General features: G+C 37.7%; 2 protein-coding genes across 2 annotated transcripts in view; one reads left to right on the plus strand and one right to left on the minus strand.

Moving 5' to 3' along the window:
* The window catches only part of KCNIP1 (potassium voltage-gated channel interacting protein 1), a 294849-nt gene that overhangs the window by 265227 nt on the left and 9462 nt on the right, over positions 1-20160 (minus strand). The window lies entirely within an intron of this gene.
* On the plus strand, positions 1445-11803 carry KCNMB1 (potassium calcium-activated channel subfamily M regulatory beta subunit 1). The gene is made up of 4 exons (XM_041417919.1): positions 1445-1604; positions 7176-7343; positions 8767-8962; positions 10459-11803. The coding sequence occupies exons 2-4, from the start codon at positions 7207-7209 to the stop codon at positions 10726-10728; spliced, it is 603 nt and encodes a 200-aa protein (XP_041273853.1). The 5' UTR covers positions 1445-1604; positions 7176-7206; the 3' UTR covers positions 10729-11803.

A 20160-nucleotide genomic window follows, 5' to 3' on the forward strand; every position in this document is an offset into this window, starting at 1 on the left:
AATCCTTTTATGCTTATGTTTTACACAATGTCTCTTTCAGAGCCATGTACCTTGTCTCACATGATTTTTCTTCTGTTATCACTCTACAGGGAAAATAAATCCCCAGAAATATATCTTATTTCCCTTTAATTTTTCAGATAGCTACTTGCAGTTCTGGAGGCTGGCAATTTTGAGTGCAGCTACTTCAGTAGTTTACAGATATGGCAAGATTTTCCAAGTTGAGGCATTGCTCTTTTTTAAAAGAATTATGGGAAACTATCACTGAAATGAAATCTCTTTTGGCCACTGGGGTTAAGACGTACATGGAGAGGAGACAGAGGACAAACCTTGTCTTTGAAGACTCATGAATTTCATTCAGCACAGCTTACCTTGTATTCTGCTTTGGACCCTGAATCACAGAACCCAAAAATCACTTACAATGAATTCCTCATTAAAAGCCTGACTATACCTTGACCCAGCAGAAACTGCCTCCTTGAAATATCCAGTCTTGATTACTAAGCATTAAAAATGATAAAAACTCCATTCAACCAGATCCTGTTTTATCCAGAAATAACTTTTATTCATAAGACTATTTTTTCCAAATTTCAAATATAATTTTTAAAATTTCTCAAATTTCTCTACATTACTTCTCAAGTATTATAGATTACTATGATCATAAGTCTTTCTAATCTAGATGATAGTAGCAGACTTCCTCTAACTTAGCTGTAAATGTCTACTAGACAGTTATCTAAATCCAGGTTAGCTTTGTGTGCTCTCTTCTGCATCTGTAATAAGAACAGCTTAAACTGAAACAGCTAATTATGATATACCTAAAGTGGGAAAGGAGGGGCAAATACCCTACCCTTGCTTACAGTTCTCTCCTAATGATTCTACTAGATTAACTAATTTAAATTCCTTAATTCCTTTAGACTCCCAGTAACAGTTTCCAAAAAAAAAAAAAATCTCTTTTCTGAAGCTCTGTGCTAGGAGTTATCTGTTCATATGTCCCAGAAATAGGCTTGGCTTTTTGGCTAGAGGAACATGCTAGACACTAATGCACCTATAGCATGATGGATGTTCTTATCTATAAGGCTCTGATATACAGTCAGAATTGTAGCACCTGTTGCATCCAAACTCACTGAAAATAGTGGCAATAAAGCATTCCCACACACCTGGTAATGGCTCAGGTTATTAAGAATCAATACCACTAATCATCAATACAGTTCAATTCCTTAAATCTTACCCAAAAGACCTGTCAGATTTCTAAACTAAAAGAGTTGTACAAATGGAGTAGGCCCATAGTTTAACACAAATCCACCAGAATGCGTCGTAAAGGAGCTCTAGCATATAAGAAAGCTCAGTCTTGGTATTGTGACTTCCTGGTTTCCAGCAATTAATTTCCAAAAGGACAGTGCTCTTTCATACCTTACCATTTATGGTTACAAAAGGCTTTGTAATAGGGGAATTAAGTTAGGAGTTCAGCCACAGCAAAGCAAACCCAGCGACATACAGGAAAGGAAAAAAAAAATAAAAATATCCCTTTCAGCTCTGAGCTCCACTACTATCCCAAGTTTGTCATGTAACAGACTTTTTTCATCAGAGAAAGCAGCATTTCATCAAAAACTGTAAGTATATTTTTAAACAACTCTTTTTCCTTGGGAGCATGTGATAGCTTTGTGTTTTTAAAAGTACAGTGTTTTGGGAAGCAAAAGGCTTTCTATATCTGCAGCAGTATGGAGAACAGGGCAGATAACTTTTCTGTAGCATGCAGACTGAGTTCTCTTTTTTGTAACTGGATGCAATCTGATCGTTCTTCACAACTGTTAGCAAAGGTAACAATAATATTTTCATAAATTAAGAGCCTGCAGCTCATATAAGACCATAGTTCTTATTCATTTTAATGGTAAATGCACTTTTGCTCTTAGAAGTTTCATGGCTTTGGGTTTTCAGCATTACTCTAGAGGTTGTGCTTACCTACCCCTAAGTTAGAGAGGAACCAGGTACACGAACTCTTGAAGGCTTCTCAAAAATCTGGTCTTCAACTGATTCCTTCTGTGCAGCCCTCTACAGCAGAGAATCAAAGGAAAAAGTGCTAAAGTACTCCAGAAAGATTTTAGAACAGCTGAACTAAGCAAGTAACTTCTGTCTTCTTTTTTCTTTTTTTAAGAAAAAAAAAAAAAAGTTTAAAAGCTAATAGAATTAGTCCTAAACAACTGCATATGTTTTTAGACAATTAAAAATCTAACTTCTTTAATTCACTCTAGTGGTACATCTGGTACACAGTTCAGTAATAAAGCAAAATTGTACAGCATATTTCATAAGATAAACATTGTATCATGTTACACAGTCAAAATATTGCTGTTTGGGATTCCAACACAACTACATGAGAAACTTTTCTGTGCACTTTTCCATTGAGGCTCAGCATCACCTCATTCAGTATTTGTGGTCCCAGACACACAGAAAGCTTATTAAGTAATGAAAAAACTGGTGTTCCCCATTCACAGCACTTCCCCAGTACCAGCAAGAAATGCCTGTAACTGCTAGAGACTGGGGAAAAGGAAAGAAAGTGCTAACAGAAATGCAGTTTTGACTACAGCCTGTTGTAAGTGGTGGGGCAGCAGATGAGAAAATGATGAGCATAGAATTGAAACAGGAAGGAAGAATCTAAGCAGTGTTTAAGTACCCATGGAAACACAGATAAGCAAGTGCCAATGATCAAACTAACTCTACCTAGAGAGAGTCCTAAGTATGTAAATATGAGCGCTGTTCCTGTAACATAACCACTACAGAGCTCATATTTATAAATCTAAAACTTTTGCCTACTGGTTCTCACAAAAAACATTTGAGCCAATAAACTGTCCCCAAGTAGTGTGCTCCTATTACAAATCCAGCAAAGCTGGCAATTTTTATTTTGTCTATACAAGATGTTTTGAGAATAAAACAAGGTGGCTTAAGTTTGCATTTGACGGAGAAAACAAATGGCTGTTTTGCATGCAGAAGCAATACAGGCCAACAGGTACAGGCCTGTTTGAAAAGTTCTCATCACTTTAGAGGTGTAGATGACTTCCATCACTCTTCTTGGTATGATGCTGTATTAGAACATAATGTTCATCTGAAAGCAATACATAAATATTCACTAAAGTTTCACCATATAGTGTGGGATAAATCAGCTCAAAGAAAAACCAAACCAAAAAAACCACAACACTATCTCACTGTTAATATTTATTCCCAACTTAAATTCAGTAGAGGGATTTAGCAGCCTTTCTTCTGCAAGCGAGGTAAATTCATCAGTGCTACTCATACCTTACTCAAATTGAGAGCAGGTTAATAGCTTGAGAGAGAGGTCCCATCTGAGGTCACACCACTGGAAACTCCTGAAAAGATGAGATAGGAGGAGGAGGTAGAGATTTCCTGCCAAGTATCAAATATCTCTCTAATTAAAATAGGGGACTATTCAAAACCTGAGCGGATGGCATACCTAAGATCATCACTAGCAGCTATGAATGCAATTATTATACATTGAAAATGCACAGCAAATGTACTGTATAATTTACCTGGATTGAAGAAGATTAGGTAAAGGGAACATTATCAAAACATTTGCAGTTTATACATTCCTAATAGGTATGGAACCACCACATAAAATCTGCAGTACAAAAATACATTTACATTTTCTCTTGAAAGCTGGACTAGGCCTTGCTTTCTACACTTCAGCATCTTCCAGTTCAATTTTACTCAGACTTCCTGGGCAAATCAAGTCTTCTGCAGTGATTAATTTTAAAATATTTAATGGTTTTGTCAGAGGAAACACTAAACCAGCTATTTCAATGCTCCTTCTAATATACATAGACAGAGCAAGGAGACAAGATACTTATAATCAGAAAAAAAATTAACTGTTAAAACAATGAAGAAATTTAAAGTAAATATGGGTTTTTTATATGTATGTAACGTTGCTTTGTCTGGAGAGCCAGAAAATTAAGTATTTTCAGCAGTAGTACATAGGAATGTTTATGTAAGAAAGAAAAAAAACAAACATGTGGGTTTCCTTTGCAGTCCTATGCTTCCTCTTAAATTCTTCTGTACATATATGAAATAGCGTTACAGGTTTTTCTGGTCTTCTACATTTGAAAGCAGAAAAAAATGCACCAGAAAAACATGTATTTCCATTTTAGGGACGACATTTACAGCTAATTTGCTACAGCAACACAACAATGATGTAAGCACCTCTGTTTTACACTGCCTGAAGACCTAGCTGGTTATTTTTTATGTCTATAAAAGCCCTCGGGGTGATATTTTTAGATTAATCTTTCTTGTTAACATTCTCTGCATAATGTACATGTCCTTATTCCCTTTGGGGTGAAGCAGTTATCTGAACTGGGTGAACACAGGCAAACAGCATCACTTAGCAGCCCTTGCAGAGAGCCAGGGTTAGGCAGTCTGTCTGGTGTGAGGATGGGGAACAACACTGCATTTAACCTCTGGGCCACTTAAGAAAAATTTCCTATTAACACATACAAGTTCCTTTTGTGTCTTAAAGAGATGGTCTGCTAGTTTTAGATTATTAGGAGGATTAGTTTAGTGGTACATCCACTGCATATGTGGGTGGCATTCAAGCAGACTTTTGAAGCAATTAGATTTCTTATTAATTCTTCAGTTAATAGTCCCACAGTTCTTGTATTCCATGTAACAAGGGGTTGATTAACCCACTGTTTCTCAGTGTAAATGGGAGAGCTCTGTAAATATTATGGTCTATCAAAATTCAATATATTAATAGCTCTAGGACACTAGAAGTTTTCCACAAGTCACAGTGGCAGTACCAGCCTTTCATTTTTTTCAATTTCTCACAGAAAATGAAAGATTAATCATTTTTACTCTATGTAAGAATTTCTTATTAATTACACAGGTTTTCACTCATCTATCATTATCTCCCCACCATGGTATAAGGACCTGCTACTCCAGTACCATTTGGTCTCAGGGCCTGTGCTCCAGGCCTGATAATGTTCCTTTATTCCACTTCCCTCTGACCAAGCTGCACACTATGTAAAGGAGAGCCAGTTTAATAACAATTGGTATTAAGGTACTGTGTTGCACAGTATTCTGATATTTTAAGTACTTTTAAATTCTTTAAGTTTTTTATTTCCCATTTTCCAAACTAAAAGAAATGATGTAAGGTTTCAAGGAACAGTCACTGACACTTACTGTGCAAGTTTCCTTGCTGCACACACCTCTCCACATAGTTACACGTGAATATGCAGGCACAGCACAAGTCTGCTGGGAGCATTTGATACTAGATGTTCTACCTATAGCCCCACTGACCAAGCAAAACACAGTACAACCTTACTTAAGGGCATTAGCTCACCTTCTGTATTAAACTCAAATAGCAGTAAACAAGGAAAGTTCATCTATGGCAATTCTCAAATTGAGATGCTTCTTACAGTGCCAGTGAATTATATGTGATGATCAGAAAAACAACTCCTCTCAAAATGCTGTATGCAGAATTCACAGTGGATGTGGATGTTTTATTTAAAACGGACTTAAATATGAAAGTGGACACAATTCAGTATTCTAAAAATAACTCATTTAGTTTCTAGGGACGCCTAAAAACAGCCTTCCACTTTGATATCAAATACTACCAACTTCAAAATATATTCTTAAAATCTGCAACTAACCACAAGTTCTGCTAAATGACCAAAGGTGTCCACAGATAAATATTTTTTTATTGCTAAGAGAACTAACATCCAGGTTAAAAACAGCAGGATGTTAATTTTCAAATACCTTTTTCCTTTGGTCATTAAACAGTCAAAGTGAGGCACTTTTACCAGGGAAAACCAGAAATAGCAGGAAAGGAAAGAACATTCAGAATATATTTCCACTCATTCCTTTAAGAGCTGATGCTCATAGCTTTGAGGGCTATCTCATCTTTCACCAAATTCAGCATGGTCCCCTACTTGCAGTCACCACAGCTCTGCCAGCCTGTAAAAGCTGGAGAACATATGCTCACAGATAACCTGAAGAGCCTATTTGCCAGCTTTGGTTTGTACTTATCTTACACTGTATATAAATCTAAGTTTGAACACAGGCGGATTTTCGCAGGAGCTGTGCCATCCTGAAGGCCAGCCAGTAAGGATAAACACTAAAAAGTTGCACACACCTGAAACTAAAATCCTCAAAAAGCACTGCCTAAGGCTGTGCACAACAGAAAGGAAAACTAATTTGGCATGAATGTCTTTTTTTTTTCTCCTTTTGCTCTGCTTTCCTCTCTTATCTCCAAAAAGCCCACACAAATCTTGCCAGTCTTGTAATTTCCATAAAAACAGCTTTTGCCATGTTTTCATGAAAAAACAAAACCCCACATACCAGCAATCACAGCTGTGAGAGCAGCAGATACTGGTGATGGGTTGAACTGGCAATGAAAGTTCTGGACTATTTCTATAGAAACCTATATGTCACTCCTAATTATTCAATGGCATATGGACTCATGGCAATAATTTTCAGGTTCTCTTCAACAAAACATTATGGTCATTTATGGTGGATCATTTAAAATGCTTTTTGTCAAAGGAGTGGAGGTGCTAATGCCAGTCAGTTCTGAGCTCAGGTTCAGACAGCTCTGCCCAAGAGTTATTTCCCCATAGTTACACCAACACTCCTTGGACAGCAGATTTGGAGCACCTCTGAATTGACAAGGCCAAGCAAACATGTAGAAGTCAGAAATCTCAAATGCTAAATTTTTAACTATTTCAGTTCTTTTGAAATAAGACAACACCATTTCAAACTACTCCAGAAGAAAAGGCGTACTGTAAAAAGGTTTCTACTCTGGGAAGGTTTTCCCTTCATGCAGCCTTTAGCCTAACTCTAACTTCAGAGAAGCAGCAACATAAAACAGACTGAATTAGGTCTGAGGACAACTGGAATGTTAACAGAATTCTCCCCAGAATTTACCAGGTTTTCCTACCTAGTCTCCTGGCTTACACACACACACACACACTTCTTAAGGTACTACACCATAAATTTAAAAAGTAAAAGAAGAGTCTAGTGATAACAAAAAACACAGCAAGTTTGGTTGGATTTTTTTGAGTTCTAAGTTTTTGCAAAAATTGGGCTGTTCTGCCACTGATTATATTATGTTTCAGAAACTTATTACATAACTACAATAACTGTCATATTTTACCTTCTTTTCTGTGTTTTATTTTACACCAAAGAGAAGTTGTTCAAGATTCACAGCTGTAAATCATGCTGGGAAAGAAGTTGGTGACTGCACAAAAGCGAGGGGAGACAAGAGCCCTCTGCCTGGGACTGGGAATGGTTGCATGCTCCATGATGATGTACTTTTTTATTGGGATCACCATTGTGCCATTTTACACTACAAGGTAATAAGAGCCATTTGTTTATGAAACAAAGCTATTCTTTTTCCTGTTAGCATCATATACAATAATTAAAACAGTGATAAAATATACATAAGTACATTGTACAATAGACAGAGTGCTCTCAAAGAGCTCATAAGGATTTAAAACAGAAGAGGAAAAAAGTGTGGCAAGAATTCATCAGGCACAAGTGAACACAAAAAAGAGGAAATTATTCTCCTCAGGGCTAAACAAAACAGACTAAATCAAGACATTTGCTGTAGAATCAAAAAGCCAGCCATGCTTATTAAAGCTTGACAATGAAAAGCCAAGTCTTACATAAATAGAAACATTTTAAAAAGGCTCTTTCATAGGCAGGAGAGAGTCTTGTTTAATAAAACCTGGGCAACACAAGTCAAGGTAAAATTGTTCACTTAAGAATCTGTATCTTCTGAATTAACCATCATAAGAAACAAGCACCTTCAACAACCCAGGCTACTACACCAAATATTACAGAACGTAATGAACACTGAAGGAGTGACGAATGCCCATCCTTTTATTTAATTTTGTGAGTTCTGCCTACACATATAAAATCAATTTGCAAATTATCAAAGTAACAAGACAAGGAGTGCAGCTCACTTGTTTATGTTTCAAGATTATGACAGAGAAAGCAAGGACATCCACCTCATTCTTCTTGATAGAGCACCTTTAATTTAAGAGCTATTTGAAATACATTCTCTTTAAAACAGAGTATTTCACATATTAATTTTTCTGCCTCCAGATTACATTACAAAAGATGGATGGATGTATCAAGAGTAGTTTCACATGAACTGGAGTGAGACTGTTTCTCATCTTTCTTGGACACCAAAGTGTACTTCTGTGAGCAAAACTTAATGTGTTACCAATAACAGAAAAGTAACTCTTGAGAAAAATAGATAAGCAACAGTAAAAATTAACTTTTTCCAGAAAAAAAACCTGCTACTTATTTATGTAAGAGGCCCATGTAATAAAGAAAAAGAGAAGTGGGGAAAACAGATCTGAGTTCTGAGGCTTATTGAATGAAATCAGTCAACATATTTCTGAGACATGAAGTGTACTGCATTGCAGGTATTTTCTACCAAATTTTAAAATCCATAGCAATATTTCTTTCTTGAATAACATGAAGCTGGTTACAGATGGGGAGGTCAGAATCTAACTGAAAACCACAGAATGCATAAAAAACAACAGCAAAACCAGCAAAACCAGCAAAAACGCTTTACTGAACTTACTCACTACGGCAGCCCTTTTGCAGGTGCAGCCACAGATTCAGGGTGGGTACAGTTCTTCACAGCAGGATGAAGCAGCTATGAACTTCAGCCAAGCCAGCACGCACAGATGTTTTTTAACATGCAACTTGCAACAGATGCTTCTGATGAGCTTCAAAGGAATACTTTTTGTTTTGTTTTTGTAGTGTTTGGACAACAGAAACTGTGTGCAAGGTACTCAAAGCCAACATCAAGGACAAAGTTTTCTGTCCAAACAGCAAAGGCTCAGAGGATGAGGAAATCTTTCCTTATCCCTGTCTACAGGTGTGGGTTAATCTGACAGCCTCAGGACAGGAGGTTATGCTCTACCAGACTGAAGATACATTGGAAAGAAATCCTAAGGTACTTGCAACACAAATTGCATACTCATTCTTTGCTACTATCTAACACCTTTGAGGAGAAGGGCTGATAGTTTTTAAACCAAGCAGCACAGTAACAGCAGGAGTCACTCATCTTTTACATGTTAATGTCTGGGCTTGAACCAAGGCAATTTTAAAACATTCCAGAAATTATAGGTGTTTATTTTCTTTTAAATATTACATTAAATATTAAGTTAATACTTTTAAAGGAATTACACCAACACGAATATACAACACCTATGAACATTTTAAAATATGTAAGTCTCCCAGTTGAAGACCCATTGTAAGAAATGGTTTATAAGCTGTGGCTTGCTCAGTTCCTTGTTGAATTAGCACATGAGAGACATTAAGTTTAGAACCATCCAAAGTAAGAGCACAAATCCCAATTTTACTTGTTTTTTAGGTGTATATTATGAAGCAGGGAATAAAGGAGAAAATTGCAAAATGATGCACATTTTAGACAGAAAGAAGAAACAAATTAGTAAAAATTCAGATCTTGGATGCCTGAGACTGAAGTACTTTCAGAATTCAGAACAAACATGCTCAGATTAAAAGTGCAAAACATTTTTATAGATTAGAGCTTCCCACAGTGCAAACCTAATAGCATAAAACACTTCAGCTGAAGAGAATTTTTCTAGCTAATGCCTGTCTTTGTAATGACTGTCTCAGGGAAAGCTACATGCAATGAAGGAGCAAATAGAAATTACCGACCATAGATGGAAACAAGAGCCTTGTTCACTGCAAGGGAAGGCAACTTCTTGATGTCCTATCTACTTGCATTAATGCAAGTAAAATTTTCAGGTCAGGAACCATCCCTGCTTTTGCCTTGGCCAGGTTCCAGTACATTCAAGCATTATTATATACACAAAACAGTACTGAAGAAAAAAATGTTTATGAACAACAACAACAAAAAACAACAAAAAATTACTGCTTCAAAGCCTATTTCCACTGAAAACTAAATAACTCTGAATTATTACTACAAGTCAAAATAGTTTTGTTTAACAAAGACAAGTAGGAAGCCTCCAACAGCCATGCTTGTATTTTTCTACTAGTTACAACCAGAGGTGTGCAGTGAAACAACTTCATTCTTGCGCACACTGACAAGCCGGTGTGAATTTCTGCACAACACTTTCCCACTGTGACAGTGCCTAGAAGCTGTGTTAGGAACTGGAGTCTGGCACTGTAATAAAGAAGTGACAGTGTCAAAGACTGCAGGGGTTTTTTGAGCGTGCATGTTATTGGTTTCCAACAATGTAACTCCAATCTGTAAATCTGCAGACTGGGGGCATAGACATACTGATGGAAACAGGGAAGAGTGGCATGGCAAATGGACATAATGAAATCAAGACAATCTCCAGGGATGCCAAACCACAGAAGGTTTTGTCAGTACTAGCATGATTTTTTCACTCAATCTGACTTAACTAAAAACATTTTATTGGAGTGTTTGTCATAATGAATCACCTTGATTTCTTATTTCAGTGCTCATATGTCCCAGACAAGTTGGAGAACTCTAAAGAAGTTAAAGCACGAATAGAAACAATTGCAAGCAATTTCAAAAAATATCAGACTTTCCCGTGTTACTATGACCCAGGAGGAACACAGACCAACGCCATTTTAAGCAGACTTTATCCTGCAAAAGGTCTCCTCTTTGCTTTCCTCTGGCCTACACTCATGTTTACTGGTGGATGTCTGATTATTGTTCTGGTAAAAATTAGTCAGTATGTTTCTGTTCTTTCTGCTTGGCAGTAAAAATACACATCTAGCATAGATTGTTGAGATTATTGGAATATATTAAGACACATTTGTTCTGCCTGTCTTATTGGCATTTTGTGACTCTTAATATACCAGGTGTTGATTCAAGGGCAGGCATTCCAAAAAATTGAACAGCAACCTCTGTGGATGGCAATCCATTACACAAGGATAAAATATAAAACTGATTCCCAGGAATGCCTGAAAATACCTCATAAGCACACAGACTTAGTTACTCTCTATTGTTTCCTTGGGCTTTAGGAGGTAGAACTGCTTTACAAAGCTACAATTCACATTTACTACTAAACTCTTCTTCCATGTTTTAGATGGGGTGCTAATTTTCTGTCTGGTTGAAATCAGTTGGTGCCACATCCGTATACATTATCACTGGCAGACACACCCTTTATACCCTTATACACCAATACGGTATGTTCTCAAGGCATACTCATCTGTTGAGAAAAGTAGCTTTGTTATGGTGCAAAAAGGTGTATTTTTTATTATGGATCTCTTTGTTTTTGGGAAAGGGTAGGGAGAAAGCCCCTTAAAACAAAAATACATATACACAGACTTTACAAAATTTGCACTGTAATTATCTGACACCTATTGTATATAAAGAAATATATGGTTAAATTACAGGGTATAGTAAAGAAGACTATACTAAAAGTATGTTTTTCTATTTAACTCAAATCTTAGCCTTGCCTTATTTGAGACAAGTGTGCCACTGAAGGAAGGCTACCTGGTGCTGCCATTTGCGTAGATTATAAAACCGATACGAAAAAGGAAGTTATGACATAAAGAATGTAGTGTCCTGGTTCTAGACAAGACAGGTTTAATTTTTGCAGGAGCCAGGAGGGGGCATGGCCAGGATCCAGAGGTTATTCTGTAGCACCTCACCTCATTTTTTGGGAAATGGCTGCCTGCCAGCTCAGTTAGCACAGCAGAGGGAATGGTCAGGTATTCTCGGGGGTGAGAACTCGGGTGCAAACCATTTCTTGTACACTCTTTTATTAGTATTGTTGCTGTTACTGTTCATTGTCTTTTCCTTGCTGTTCCCAGTAAATTGTTCTTATCGCAACCCATGGTCTTTGCCTTTTGTGCCTCTAGTTCTTCTCTCCAAATCATCAAAGTGGGGAAGAGGAGAGGGGAGCGAGCAAGCAGCTCATGGTTTGCAGTGTTTCCGACTGAGGAATACCATTCTTAAACCACAACAAGTAAAATACATCTGTGACGTCTTAATAAATACAGCAAGCCAAAGTAACCGCAGAAGTTTACATGCCTAGCACCAAGATATTTCACAAAAGAGAGACATTTGTTTCCAGAGCTGAGACTTCTAGGAATGCTCTGATGCACAAAGAGAGATATTCTCTGTTATCTGAAAAGAACTGTTTCTCTCAGCCAAATTTCAAATTGCCATTGGACACAGGTGGAACATGAGATACTTCCTGCCTACTGTATTTGACTGTTATCTGGGACAAAACTGGACAAGCTTTTTCACCACACAGTTGAACCAGTAAGAGCTATCATTCACAGGGAAGTTTCAGGGCTTAGATACAAATTTAATTACATTACAGTTTAATTATTTTCATTAATGTGGTACAATTCTGTATTATTTATTGTAAGAAAGGCTGACATATTAACCCAATACATGAATTCTCCAACATTACTAACAAAACCATGTCAGAGTTTGCTTTTCACTGTGATCAGCAAATGAAAGGAAGTGACTGCTAAAATTTTTTTAAAAGCTAACTCCCAAAAATTAATATAGGAGAACTATGTCCACAAGGAGGAAAGTACATCCTCACACCATACTTTTGTGACATGCATCAGAAGTTGTGTGTATTTACAACTCAAATCTCTCTCATTCCAGGAAAGTTCAGCTGGCACAGGTACAGATTATTTGGGTGACCAAATTTGATGGGAAAGGAAAAAGAACCTGCTTTGTTAGTTCATAAAAAGCTGAGGCAGAAGTGTGGTAAGCAGTTTAAAAAAGTCTTGAGATTGCAAAGTAGAACTTGCTCGCGACTGCACTCAGTCCACCAAATTTGTAAACCATCACTTTGCTCCCCCCCCAGCTCAGCAGAGCTCTATGAAGGTTGGATGTTCCTGGCAGACCCTGTGGCTCCACGCATTCAGCAGTGACTTGGGTTTAAAGAGCAGAAATTCGTGATCTTGCTGAGCTCAGAACTCAGCATGAAACATGAAGACCGGGAGTAACTGCTCTCAAATCTGCCCTTGGCTTCCCAAGGCTACCCCCTAGAGCCATATCCTGCTCACCTCCCCAATTATAGTTATCCCTCTTAGTAGCAGATGAAAATTTATTCAGAGTGCAACCTGAATAACAGGCCTCCAGATTACTTCAGCCAAAAATAAAGTGAAACAAATGTTACATAAAAATGGTTATTTCCCTCCAACTCATACCCATTGCAAGTACCTAAAGAAAAACTTTCCACAAATGTTTTTCTCTAGCAAAGTAAAATCTCCTATTTGGACAAGAAATATTCCATGTGTATTGCACTAGGTAGTTTATTTAGTTGTTGGTTTTGCACTGGATGTTCGATAACCTGCACTTATCACATGGTCTTCCCCTCAACTAAACCCCGCTGGTAGCGGTTTGTCCCAGGTTTACTCCTCTCCTCACCCCTTCCTCACTTGTATCCCATTGGCTGTGGCCACCATTCCTCTGCCCCCCTTCCCCTGAGCTTAAATCTTCTGGGAGAAGACACCCAAGCTCTCTTTTCCTGGGATGTCGCCTGAATCCCGAGGTGACTCCTATCTAGGAATAAAAACAGGACTTTGGTCCCGAGAAGAGAGCGCCTCCATCTGTTTTTGTCCTTGTAAAGGCTGCTAGGGCTCAGGGTCCAGAGCTAGCCGGATTGGACCCGATCGGCCCTGGGAGAAAACCAGCCATTTACAATTCCAAGTAAAAACAGCTGTGCAGAGAGAAAATCATACACAAATTGAGAAACTCCATTTTTCTGGATTCTTGCCAAACACAGCTTCCTCTTTTGTTCGAAATAAGTGGGATGTTAATGTGAAAAGCCAAATATTCTGTTGCAGAAAACAAAATGTATAGACACCACAGAAGACTATTCTTGTTTTTAAACAATGCTTTGCTCATGTGTAGGGTGCTGGTTATTTTCTACATCTTTGAGATCTTAAAGTCAGATATTCTTTTTCCTTCACACTTTCACTTAACTTCAAAACCAAGTGTTTTTCCAGTGCATGAGGTTGATGAATTACTCTTTTGAGCCTCTCAATTTTTCTATTCTTTTTTCATCTACAAAAGTTATAATTCACTAGACTGAAGTTTTAATAACACACTCTATGCTTCTTACAAGCACACAAGAGGCAATATGGCCTTTGGAGGTTTCTGTTTGGTTGGGGTTTTTTTAATATTGGATTATACCATAAAGTCTACAATAAATCTGATTAAAAATGCTATTTTTCTGAGATCCAGCAAAACACCTTCTATGAGAATAGCTTCCATACCAGCAGTAACCACTGCAGTTACATAACTCACTTTTTCAAGGCAGAGTAGATGATCAAGTTATATATTAAGCATTAAAACTCCTGCCAGCAGAAAGCAATCAGCACCACAAGCAGCTGGAGATTAAATTCATCCTTGAAATCTGTTTGACTATACATAATTTTCACCAGCATTGATGCTGAGACCACAGGAATAGTGCCTGAGCTGACTGGAAGTTGTAAGTAACACAGGAAAAATGTGGATAGATTTTTATACACTGATGAATACTTTAGTTGCACAGGCCCTTTATATATCTATATGAATAATAGTGTTTTCCTGAAACTATTAAAAGTCCCATTATTCAAGTGCTGTGCACTCTTACAAGTAGTTTTTCTTCTTGATGCCAAATAAGACTTGGTCATGGTGATTGTGTTGGAAGATGAAAAAGAACGAAAGTTACAGCACTATCATTGCGAGAACTAGCATTCCTCCTAGGCCAAAAAAACCCCAAACTCCACCATCAAGAAAACAATTGCAGAAGTTTGTAAAAAGAAGTTGGTTTTCTGAATTAGCAAGATTCGGATTTCATCAACTTGCAATAAGATAATGTTTCTCCAGCTTTGATGAGGCAGCAACAACAGGAGCTGAAAAGGAATCTACAGTGACTTGCTGAGAAGCCACCTGTGAATCCCTAGCTTGTCCTTGTTGTACTTAAACAACAGCAGGTACCTTCTGACTACCTCTGACAATTTTGAGTTCAGTATCCTGCTAATTTGTGCTATTTTATTACCTGGTCCTCAAAGCAGCAACAGGGCAGATACCATCGAGAAGACACTGATCCTCAGAGATTCCTCACTCATATAAACCCATGACACTTGACAACAAAATGCCTTCCAACTGAGTAACTGGAAGTTTGTGTTTATTTTTTGGTTTAGGGGATTTGAAGGGGGCAAAGGGAGAGTTTGGTTAGTTTATTGGTTTTGATTTAGTTTTTAAAATTTCTTTGGGGTTTTTTGTTTGGGCTTTTTTTAATAAGGAAATGAGGAAAAACTTTAACTAAATGTAGGGTCTCTAAACTATTCACTATTCAGAAGACACACAAAATAATTCAGATAGATTACTTTTGGTAATTTTGATAATAGAAAGAAAATAGTATTTAGAGTTCACTGTGTTAACTGCAAATTTAAAAGCTGGCTTGATGTTACAAAAATTCCTGTATTTCCACTAATACAGAAAAAATAATTCTAAGGATTGATTGCAGGCAATACCCTTTGCAAGTTGGGGTTGTTCAGCCATGAGAAGAGGAAGCCTTAGAGGGGAGAATTTAGACCCCCCCTTTCAACCCCTAAAGGGGCTCCCAGAGAACTGGATAGGGCAGGGTTAGAAAAGTGCCTGAAGCAACAGGACAAGGGGGAATGATTTCCTACTGCCAGAGGGCACAGTTAGAAGGAATATTGGGAAGAAATTCCTCCCTGAGAGGGTGGGGAGGCCCTGGCACAGGGTGTCCAGAGAAGCTGTGGCTACCCCTGGATCCCTGGAAGTATCCATGGCCAGGTTGGACAGGACTTGGAGCAACTTGGTCTAGTGGAAGGTGTCCCAGCCCAAGGCAGAGGGGTTGGAACGAGATGATCTTGAAGGTACTTCTAACCCAAACTGCTCTGTGATTCTACTTCTTACCTCTTTTAATTCCAGACAGATTTTCAGAAAGTGTCAGTATGCTAAATAGATTAATCTGCAAGTGAGGATTCTTGCAGTATACTTTGGGGCAGATTAGCTGGCCTGAGAACAAGACAACAATTCCCAAGTAACTGAAATGTTCCTGGCATTTTCTGCTCTGTGATGTTTTAACATGCCACACTCAGAAGCCTTTTCCAGAATACACTGCCAGTATCAAGTAAATGCTCAGCACAAGGTTAGGATCCAATTTATTATGCGAGGTGGCTTTATTCCTTGCAAAATGGCCACCCCAGGGTCACCTCTACATTTTCTGAAGGACTAGAGTTATTTTAAGAATGTCCTACTGACTGTGCTTTATGCACAGGACATCTATGCTTTGGTCTTAGTGTAGCAGACTTTACTAGAAGATTGGGTCTGTTACTGGAGGAGATGAAAAAAGTGAAGTGAAATTTTGGCTCAGATGTGAGCTGCTTTTGTAAGCTGCTCAGAGTGCTGTGGCTCAGCCTGAAGCATTCCAAGCACCAGCTCAGGAATGCTGATCATCCCTTTTATAACACAGTGAGGAGAAATAATGGTGTCAACTGTGCTGTTACTGCTAGCTTCAGCAGAAGCCTCAAGTATTTAACTGACTCACAGCTGACTTCCTGACTCTGTGTCAGCTTCAGGACAGGGCTGCTGTGATACCTCGTTTAGAGCATAGGTCAAAGAGGCATTGAATGCAAGTGATCCAATTCCAGTCTTTGGCACATCTACCTCCAAGAAGTCACATGATAAACTGGTTGCAGAAAAGCACAAATCTGTTTGGTCTTTTTAATAGATAAAGCATCAGTTGCTTTTCCAGGGCATTTAAATATGCACTAGTATATTTAAATATATAACATATATAACTGCAACTAGAGAAAAAATTGCAAACAGAAGAAAGATTACACTGAACTGGTGAGGCAAACTTGAGAACAGGATTTAAGGCAATGGAATTCATAAACTGCAGGGATAATATCACACTATTGGTATCACAAGTGAGGCTTAATATAAGAGGATAAAAAACCAGATGCTTCACCAGTAGATAGTAATACAAATATACGTAAAGAGTGTTAGCAACATGCTTGAATTACAGACTGTTGAAAAGGCCAAACTATTATACATGCTCCAAAATTATGATTATTAAGTTTGCTTAAAGATATTAGAAAATCCTAAATGGAGAGTAGTAAGGACAGCTAAAATGCATTTTATGTCAGAAAACATACAACATCTGCATGACAAAACTGTTTTATTGGTGGGCTTTTTCCCCCAAATATTCTCTCACATCACTGTGCCCAAGAGCTGCTTTCCAAAGCATCAACGTATTTTGCCTGGACTAAAAAGCACATGAACACTACAGAGATTCTGGAAATCTTCAACAGAAATACAAAAACCACAGCTTTCACCATAAAGGTCAGGTAACACCCTCACCTATGTATTCCAATCTCATAAATGTGCTCTTTCATGAATGAAAAAAGTACTGCATAAATCTGTCAAAAATGAGTCTGAAATGCAAATAAGAGCTGAAACAGCTTTTAAAAAGACAACAAAACCCACAAACTAAACAAAAAAATAAACCCAAAATTCTACTGTTGGTGTTTGTAGGTGAGCAGCTTGAGGATGGACAGTTTAGGTGAGCTTAAAGCAAGTTGTATTTTTATGGTGGTTGTTGTTTTGTTGCTTTTTCCAGGAAAAGAAGATGGGAACCTTTCAGGCAAGGCCAGTTATAAAATATGTATCTTTTCTCACATAATAGACATCTGAATAGGCCATAGAACCATCCTATTATTCTATTTCTAGCCACAGGCTGTGAAATAATTCAACAGGCCACGGGATGGCTGGCACAGCCACAGCCTGCCCCTTGAGCAAGCTACAGCTGGTGACAGGCTACAGGCTGGCTATGCTACAGAGAAGAAGACTCCAGATCCAGTTTGCACTATGAAAACATTGGTTTGTCAGCATGGGACACCTAATAAATGAAGCTCTCATGTCCCCAGCCACCTAAAAAGAAAAAAAAAAAACAATTAATAAATGAACTCCTGTAGTCTCATGTCCTCTTTTAAAAGTTCAATGAATGGAACATTACAAGAAGTCTGATGATGGTTCTTCACTGGAAAGCAGGAATTTTTTTTTTAACAGTTATGAATAAAAACCTGCAGTAGCTCTTTTGGAACAAGATTAGCAACATGCGTGTTTCATCACTTTATATTCTGAAAGTTAACGCTCTTTATGTCCATGGTTGCACAGAATTTATCTACATGGAAATGTAGCTAATCACCTATTCAGTGACATTAAAAGTCTCTTAGATGGTGTTGAGAGGAAGTATTTCATGCATTTAAAATATGCACTATTTATGCACTTTAAAATATCAAGACTTTACAGGAAAGCAATAAAAAAAAAAATTAAATTCAAAGACTCAGTGAAAATACTTCATGACCTCAAATCCCAGCACTGTACAGCAATATACTTAAGCCTATTAAGAAAAAAAAAAAATTCAGTTATAGAAGTTAATTAAAAAGAAGAATCAACAACTGACATGTAATTCTGTTTTTCCCCATCTTTTCAACTCAACCCAGTTCCATGTCAAAACCAGACACTGACATCTGATTGCAGTAGTCAAAGAGATGAGATCAGAAATTAAGAATTTACCTGACTATGAAAAATGATGGTACAAATTCTAAAGATTAACATAGGCTTTTTTCAGCATTCAAGAGCTCAGAGATTAAAAGACACAATTAATTCCATGAGACCATTACCATGTGTCTCACCACAGCTGAGAGAAACAATTCTGTACAGAGGACCAATAGCATTTATCAGTCAATGTCTGCTTTGTTTTTTCTAGTAGATGAAGATGCAAACCAGACTGGTGCCCATCTGGGCAGCTGTGACAGCACAAGAGTGCTTTCCAAGTTCTACCCAGGGGAACCAAATCATAACACTTTCAAGAGACAAATTTTCCACAGAGTAACAGCTCAAAACACGAGCAATAGAATTCTTCTGATGGAATCAACACAGTTTAGGTAGTATCACAATATCACAAAAACAAAAAACAAAACAAAACAAAAAAATGGAATAAGAAAAGAAAGCAAATCACTTCCACAAACCCAAACAAACACAAGAAACCCCCCAAAAACCAAAACCACCACAAACCAAAACCATAAAACCATGAGGCACCTCGCCAGATACTCCACACAACCCCTGACAAGCTGGGGACAAGCAAAAGTTAGGAAAAGGATAGAAAAATGTCAGAGTAAAATTATCACTAGTAAACTATCAGATAAAAGCACTTTTAGTATTTGTAAGAGCTCAGACATCACCAAGAGAAGGAAAAGCAACCTCTAACCTTTCTAATTTTACAGTACTAATTTTTGTACAATAGTGAATATTAACATTTATCCAATAAAGTTGTACAGACTGTCATGATCCTAATTCCAATCTCAGTCAATTTACCTCAGCAACTATAAAAAAACCCCTAAGTTCCCCAGCTACAAACACTTAACCAGAGCAATACAGCATAAACTAAGCTGGTAATAGACCTGGGCAGCATAACTAAATACAATTTTTAATGGGCTTTTAACTGCTATTTCAGTTACATTATTTCAATTATTTCCTTGCTTTGATTATAAAATGTCAGATACCTTGATTTCAAAACAAACCTAATAAAGCAGCACCACATCCGTTTTCAATATTCCTACTCTGAAAGTTCTGCTACTGAAAGCACAGGTGGGGTTCTCTGGTTTGTTGTGGGTCTTTTCACATCTGATTATTGACTAAACAAGCTGACTAGCTGGGGAGGGATATAATGTTGTTTAGGTGGGCAGGGAATGGTATAAAGTAAGTAATTTCACAGTTGGCTCGTCTCTCTAATATTTGGGTGTTTTCCCCTAATTATTTTATTAATTTTCTGTTCAGGGAAGTTAGGTTGTTTGGCCTAGAAATTTGATTTTTCCAACACCATTTTATAGATACAGTAAGCTTTGCTGCTCTTTCCCTATGGCAATTGTGTGAAGCAACAGGTCACATAAACTGGTTTTTGAAGACTAAAGGAAGAATTAGCCTTGAGCCACTCAGAACACGTGGGCCTCGGCTGTTGTCTTTATTTACAGTGTATTTTCATTATCTTTTATTGTCATCTCTTAAATCCCCCTGCCAGTTCATGTTGCACCTGGTCCTTTCTGCTCTTACCCTAATGTGTTTCCACTACTTCATTTGTATCGGTCTCACAGAGTGCTTATTTTACCATAAAAGGAGGATCACTCCCACAAACAGCA

The sequence above is a fragment of the Onychostruthus taczanowskii genome, unplaced genomic scaffold, assembly GCF_017590055.1.
Source record: "Onychostruthus taczanowskii isolate IOZ18803 unplaced genomic scaffold, ASM1759005v1 scaffold107, whole genome shotgun sequence".
Lineage (NCBI taxonomy): Eukaryota > Metazoa > Chordata > Aves > Passeriformes > Passeridae > Onychostruthus > Onychostruthus taczanowskii.

Excerpts from the sequence above, each read along its gene's own strand:
- KCNMB1 (XM_041417919.1), top strand. The coding sequence starts at position 7,207 with ATGCTGGGAAAGAAGTTGGTGACTGCACAAAAGCGAGGGGAGACAAGA. Across the intron at positions 7,344-8,766 it reads GTGCCATTTTACACTACAAG|TGTTTGGACAACAGAAACTG; the intron begins GTAATAAGAGCC and ends TTGTTTTTGTAG. Across the intron at positions 8,963-10,458 it reads CATTGGAAAGAAATCCTAAG|TGCTCATATGTCCCAGACAA; the intron begins GTACTTGCAACA and ends TTCTTATTTCAG.